Source organism: Ictalurus punctatus, chromosome 19 (genome assembly GCF_001660625.3).
Source record: "Ictalurus punctatus breed USDA103 chromosome 19, Coco_2.0, whole genome shotgun sequence".
Classification (NCBI taxonomy): Eukaryota; Metazoa; Chordata; class Actinopteri; order Siluriformes; family Ictaluridae; genus Ictalurus; species Ictalurus punctatus.
Window position 1 is genome coordinate 27,004,772 of NC_030434.2, and position 7,237 is coordinate 27,012,008.

Genomic DNA, 7,237 nt, shown 5'->3' on the forward strand with positions numbered 1-7,237 from the left:
GTTGCAGTGTGCTGCAGTGGTTTATCAGTGTGTGTATCTGCTCTGTGCAGCTGTCAGGCATTAATGCTGTACGACAGCCGAGTGCTTCCTCTCTCTGAAATCAGTGTGTGATGTGGTCGACTCTCGTCAGTCACACACCTCAGAGACGGGAGGCGGAGCTCTGTTCCTCAGTCACACACCTCAGAGACGGGAGGCGGAGCTCTGTTCATCAGCGCTGACGTTATTTTGATATATATGGAGAAAGTGAGAGATGCCTCGTCTGATTTGTTATTGAGGCTGTGTGATGATTTCCTCTCGTCTTTCTAATAAGGTAACAGTGTGTGTGATTGGTGGCTGTCTCTCTCTCTCTGTCTGTCTCTCTGTCTCTCTCTCTGTAGGGGGCTGAGTGAGGGGACACACTTCTCTCAGTCTCTCTGGGCGAGTGGAGGTGAACACATCGTGTACAGCGAGGAGGGAGATGGAAATCTGTCTGACTTTTATTCTTCTCTCATCCACACTCACACTCACAGCAGCTGGTAAGTACACACTGATTATTCACACTAAAACATCACACACTTCTCACTTTAACAGTAGCCACCATTTTTAATCCTGAAATGGGAGAAATTTTCCTGGACTGATCGTAACTTTATAAACAGTGAAAGTCTTTCATTTTTATAGAATTTAAAAAGCTGTACATGAGCGTACACACATCATCCTCAGGGGTTTTTCTGCGGCCTCAGTTATAAAATCAGGTCCCGATTAATGATTACAGTTTACACAGGATTTAATGTGTGTGTGTGTGTGTGTGTGTGTGTGTGTGTGTGTGTGTGTGTGTGTGTGTGTGTGTGTGTGAGAGAGAGAGAGAAAATGTGTGTGTGTGTGTGTGTGTGTATGTGTGTGTGTGTATGTGGTGATAGAGAGAGAAAATGTGTGTGTGTGTGTGTGGTGCTAGAGAGGAAATATGTGTGTGTTTGTGTGTGTGTGTGTGTGTGTGTGTGTGTGTGTGTGTGTGTGTGGTGATAGAGAGAGAAAATGTGTGTGTGTGTGTGTGTGTGTGTGTGTGTGGTGATAGAGAGAGAAATTGTGTGTGTGTGTGTGTGTGTGTGTGTGTGTGGTGATAGAGAGAGAAAATGTGTGTGTGTGTGTGTGTGTGTGGTGATAGAGAGAGAAATTGTGTGTGTGTGTGAGTGTGTGTGTGTGTGTGTGTGTGTGTGTGTGTGTGGTGATAGAGAGAGAGAATGTGTGTGTGTGTGTGTGTGTGTGTGTGTGTGTGTGTGTGTGTGTGTGTGTGTGTGTGTGTGTGTCTGTGGTGATAGAGAGAGAAATTGTGTTTGTGTGTGTGTGTGTGTGTGTGTGTGTGTGTGTGTGTGTGTGGTGATAGAGAGAGAAATTGTGTGTAAAAAAAGAAAAAAAGAAAATATAACCTCTCTCTCTCTCTCTCTCTCTCTCTCTCCCTCTCTCTCTCTCTCTCTCTCTCTCTCTCTCTCTCTCTCTCTCTCTCTCTCAGACAGTGTGAGGTTGGTGAATGGTGGAAGTCGCTGTGCTGGGAGAGTGGAGGTTCTTCATGAAGGACAGTGGGGAACAGTGTGTGGTGATGACTGGGATAAGGTCGATGCTGCAGTGGTGTGTAGAGAGCTGCGCTGTGGGGAGGCTGTAAATGTTCACTATAACGCTCACTTTGGACCAGGATCAGGAGAAATCTGGATGGATGATGTACGCTGTAGTGGATCAGAGTCGACACTGAAGAACTGTAGATCACGTGGGTGGGGGGATCATAACTGTAATCATGGTGAAGATGCTGGAGTCACCTGCTCAGGTAAACTTCTGTATTTATAAAATATATTACAATGAATTAAATAATTATTATGACTGAATTGACTGAATTTGAATTATAGCAGTAAATTATCTTTAATAAATTCAGATTTTATTTAAATTTGAATCATTTTGGAATGACATTGGAATGATTTCGTGAGACCCTTACACAAACCCCTAGAAGAATCCTGCAGGAATATTCTGCAGATATCCCACATTTTCAGCTCATTTTCCTGTAGAAATACCTGCAGGAATTCTATGAAGGAAAATATGCAGGAATATGCATCTAATATTCTATCCTTCAGGAATGATGTCCTGCAGGTCTGTTTAAAACACACACTTCCTGCAGGACTATTGTGCAGGATCAATCTGAAATTCTGCAGGACATGGCGAGTGTTTGTATCCTGCAGGAAACATACTGGGGAAATAACTTCACAACAAAAGCATTTTCACACAGAAATGATTTCATTCACTGAAATTATGTCACATGATGACTGATGCATTCTGTAAAGTTTCCAAGCCGGAGTTCAGTTCACACCTAAAAACAGAAGAGAAAAGATTAAAGAGTGTAAATAATAAAATTAGCCGTGTTTGCTAGTAAGCGAGCTAACGTTACACTAACTGCTGTGTTACAAACACATAACAGAACAGTAGTTCAGTACACCATAACGATTAAAGAAATGATTGAATAAAAGTTGGACTGTACCTCTACAGACACACAGCGGTTGGTGACAGTTGAATTTGTGAATTCGAATACTTGTGCGATTACGCTGCCAAAGAGTGACGTCATCTCAGTGAATAGAATCTTTTCCCCAAAAAGATTCATTTAATGACCGTTTCTGTAAACGACATCGTTACACCAGTACGTGTGAAAAAGTCTTTTTTGTGCGTTGTGAATGACTCATCGAATCATTTACTCAACTGATTCGTTAAAACACTGAGTCGTTCATGACTAAAACATGTCTTATTATCCTAAAGTCAGTGTTGGGGAAGTTACTTTAAAACTGTAGTTTTTCAAGCTACAAGCTACTCGTAGTTTGAAGTAGTTAAGCTACAGTCAAGCTGCTCTTTTAAAGAAGTAGTTACTACACTACAAGTTACTAACAGAAAGTAGCTCACTACACTGAAGCTACTTAAATGGGTAACATGTTTAGTTTGTCCTGATTGTGAATCAGCTTATGAATAACTGTGTGTAATTGTGCAAAAAGAAATTAAACACAATGTAATGACGCATATTTAATAAGTCATAGGTCAGTCACCACAGGAAGTAAACAAAACGCAGCTGCGGTAATTGTGTTAATTTTTTTTTATCGTGTTAAATATTTCAAATTAATCTGAAACATTTCCTCTGTAATTCTGACAGCACTAATAATTATATTATGATAAAAATCAGACTGTTGTATTCAGAACATAAAATAAATCCCTCGGCACGCACTGATAAACTTACTGAATGATTTGATTTTATTTGATTTGTAAGTAAATGTAAACATTGTGTTGTGTTGACTTTTAACAACAAAGCAGCAGTAATATTCTCTGTATCAGAGAATAAACTCCAGGGTTCATTTATTACGGTGTTATCATTTACCCGCCCCATACATCACGTAACTAACTGTGGTTGGTCGCTTTACGTGTCCATCAGACGGTCACTTCCTGTCCGTGTGAGTTAATGAGGCTCTTAATTCCTGTGAAGCAAGCGGGCACCGCAGGTATGCAATGAAGAGGACCGTTATAACTGGACAAAATACGTAGCGATCGGTGACGCTACATCGCTACTGGTTTGAAAAAGTCACTCGTCACAGGAAAAGAGAAACTATTTATAAAGTAGCAGAGCCACTGTCACACTACTGAAAAATGTAGTTAGGTTAGTAGCATCAGTACTTTTAGTTAGCTTCTCCCCAACACTGCCTAAAATGAGCATGCCTACATATCTACTAAAAGACTTCAGAAAGAGGGTTTAAGCAGCGTGTTTTTCCCACTCAAAGCAGATCTACCATTTTTAATTCATTTTATCCACTACGTAACCTGCAGATTTTTGTTTCATTTACAGGAAATAAGAAGTTGTCCTGCAGGAGAGATGAAGTACTTGGGAACTTTATTTTATTTCTGTAGGAGGTGTGCAGTAGTCCTGCAGGATTTTTCCCTTGTGCAGCAAGTGTGTTGGACATTCCTGCATGTTTCTGTTGTACTGAAGGCTCCATTCTATAACCTAGAGACATTTCCTGCACAGTTTGTCAATGTGTCCTGCAGGATTTCATCTTTCCTGCAGGAGAGCAGCAAACATCATGCAGAGAAATGAAAATCCTGCAGGATTCCTGTAGGTTTTGTTTGTAAGGGTACTCTGTCTTATTGAAAATCTGCACAATATTTACACAATTAAATTAAACACAGGTCACAGAATGTCGAGACTCACTGCTGGTCCTCACCGGTGCTCTGGGAGAGTGGAGGTGCTTCTTGGAGGTTCCTGGTTCACAGTGTGTGATGCTGACTTTGACCAGCAGGATGCAGAGGTTGTGTGTCGAGAGCTGGGCTGTGGGATTCCTGTGGAGGTGCTGGGATCAGCTGCTTTTGGCCGAGGGGAGGGTCAGGTGTGGACAGAGGCGCTTCAGTGTAGAGGAAATGAATCTCAGATTTACTTCTGTCCAACATCATCTTCACTCAAACACTCAAACTGCTCCCATTACAGCGATGTGGGATTAATATGTTCTGGTGAAGTATCATGATTTAACTTCTGTTTAAATAGAGAACACATACCTGTCCATCAAACTTTAAGCTGTCTGTTAATTTTCCTCTTTCACTGAGCTCTCGGCTGTTTGTTCAGGTCACACAGGGGCGCGGCTGGTGAACGGACCGGACTCCTGTTCTGGTCGAGTGGAGCTCCAGTACCTCAGTGACTGGGGCACAGTTTGTGCTGTAGGCTGGGATATGAGAGCTGCAGATGTTCTCTGTGGACAGCTGGATTGTGGGAGTGCTGTGGCTGTGGTGGAGTTTGACTGGTTTGGGGAGGGGAGTGGCCACATCTGGGCTGATGTGTTTGATTGTCAGGGGAAGGAGACACACCTATCACAATGTAACATCTCGTCATGGAGTCGAGCTGCATGCTCTCATAAACACGATGCTGGAGTCATCTGTAATGGTGAGATATTAACGTCACCTACACCACGTTAGTGAATAAAGTCAGTGTTCATTAGAATATTTAAATGATTTTCTTCTGCTTCAGGATCATCCGTGGCGTTTCATGAGGGGCGAGTGCGGTTGTCTGGAGGGAGCGAGTGTCAGGGGGAGGTGGAGATTTATTTCAGGCAGGACTGGAGGAGAGTTCTCCTGGACTCGTGGAGTCTGTCTGAGGCGTCTGTGCTCTGCAGACAGCTGGGCTGTGGCTCCGTGCTGAACTACCGCTCCTCTCCATCCACCACTGAACACAAACACATGTGTGTAACGGGTTTCAGCTGCTCTGGGAGTGAAGCTCATCTGGGGAACTGCAGCAGTGCACAACCTGTCAACTGCAGCTCCGGGGAACAGCTGTACATCACCTGCTCAGGTAAGCAGCACAACACCTACCAATGAGCAGCTATTAACAACCGTAATACAGGTTTTATAATTCTAAAGTATCCTACTAAATATACAGAGGAATTAAATATGTTATAAGATTATATTAGTTTTAAATAATTTATAACATTTAATCCAGACCCCAGGTCCATCAGGCTGGTTGGTTCTGGGGGAGACTGTGCAGGAAGGCTGGAGGTTTTCCACAGCGGCTCGTGGGGGACAGTGTGTGATGACTCGTGGGATATTGAGGATGCGCAGGTGGTGTGCAGACAGCTGCAGTGTGGAGTGGCCCTCAGTACACACATACCAGCCTGGTTTGGTCCTGGAACTGGGTCCATATGGCTGAATGAGGTGGAGTGTGAGGGGAACGAGACGTCCCTGTGGAACTGCAGATTTCAGCTGTGTGAAGAGGGTGAATGTGGACACCAGGAGGACGTAGGAGTCGTGTGCTCAGGTACAGTGTCATGACTGAGATTAAACCTGTAAATATGTATATGTCTGTATTTCAAAACTGAGGTCCAAAGCTCCTGAAATTCAACATGATAGACCTGTTTATAAATGTAATCCATGTTGAATATCTTTTTTACATAAAGATAACATTACACATATTTATAAATAAATCAGGTCAATAAAACAGGATTTTTACAGATTAAGTGTAAGTCATCCTTCTCTCACCAGAGTTTAAAGATATCCGACTCACAGAGGGCTGTGAGGGGAATCTGGAAGTGTTCTACAATGGAACCTGGGGTAATGTGTGTCACAACGAGATGGAGCTGGAGTTAGAAACAGCAGATATGGTGTGTCGAGAGCTGAACTGTGGAAGACGCCAGCGTTTGGACTCGGCCAGAGCGAGAGTCGAATCTGCTCCTAACTGGATGGATCATGTGAAATGTAGGAAACACGACTCTAATCTGTTGAAGTGTCCATCTTCACCCTGGGGACAGAACAGATGTGATCATCGTACAGAGGTGGTTCATATTACCTGCACAGGTAGGAGGAGTCTCTCTCTCTACTAGTTTTATACATTGCTGTAGAATTTGCATAAATATTCCAGCTATAAAACAAGAAAGAGAGAAAAGTCTGTTTCATGCATTTTATTACTGCAGACGATGGAACGTCTCTACGTACTCATGGAACATGCTCTTCATTTCCTCTTCAGAAATATTGCTCAAGTAAGGACACTTACATCTGCAGCTTGATAAGGAAAGAGTAACTGTTTCTACCCAGAAGTTGATTGTTTTCCTGTAACAGCAGGTCCTGAAGTGATTTATTCCTCTAATAACACAGCAATAAACCAACGATTACATTTTTTAAATTAAGGGATGATATGAAATGCATTTTATCCATTTATAGTTTCTTTAATGTTGTTGAATAAAACAATAAATTCCTGTTATCACTTACATTATAGTAGCTATAAACAGTCGTTCCACAACAAGCTTCTCTTTATTTCACATTGACATTTTCAAAAATTCAGTCATGTTACAGAGAAACTGTGAAGCGTAAACTTCTCTGTTCTGAAGATGTCAGAAAACTTAAAGTTACAGCTTTACCTCTGACTGTTACAAAGCGCTGACACTGGAGACTCCTTCCATTAATGTGACAGAAACATCTCATTACAGAAAACATCAGCACACATTTAGCGTTGGTGTAAACTAGAGCATGTTGTGTATAATATAACGATAATGTAATAGAACGAGTGCACGTCCCAAAACATGGTGATATGAAGTAATGTGTCTTTGGTAAACTAGAGCATGCTGAGTATAATATAAGGTTATATTATCATTGTGTTGTAGTGAGCTGTGTGACTGGAGCTGTTATTCAGCGTTGGTGTGTTTCCTCATGTGTGATGTGTGTGATGTAGAGCACTGGTCTCTCAGGCTGAGTGGAGGAGAGGGAAGCT

At 42.2% G+C, this 7,237-nt stretch overlaps 1 protein-coding gene across 1 annotated transcript; it reads left to right on the top strand.

The window, feature by feature from the left end:
- Nucleotides 1-4,187: 4,187 nt before the first annotated feature.
- LOC124627575 (scavenger receptor cysteine-rich type 1 protein M130-like) lies at nt 4,188-5,805 on the top strand. Its single transcript, XM_053688134.1, has 4 exons — nt 4,188-4,371; nt 4,610-4,924; nt 5,009-5,329; nt 5,477-5,805. The coding sequence occupies exons 1-4, from the start codon at nt 4,188-4,190 to the stop codon at nt 5,803-5,805; spliced, it is 1,149 nt and encodes a 382-aa protein (XP_053544109.1).
- Nucleotides 5,806-7,237: the final 1,432 nt, after the last annotated feature.

Bases quoted from the DNA above. Each gene is read 5' to 3' on its own strand.
- LOC124627575 (XM_053688134.1), top strand. From the start codon at position 4,188: ATGTCGAGACTCACTGCTGGTCCTCACCGGTGCTCTGGGAGAGTGGAG. The intron at 4,925-5,008 runs GTGAGATATTAA...CTTCTGCTTCAG, and splicing joins TGCTGGAGTCATCTGTAATG to GATCATCCGTGGCGTTTCAT. The intron at 5,330-5,476 runs GTAAGCAGCACA...CATTTAATCCAG, and splicing joins GCTGTACATCACCTGCTCAG to ACCCCAGGTCCATCAGGCTG.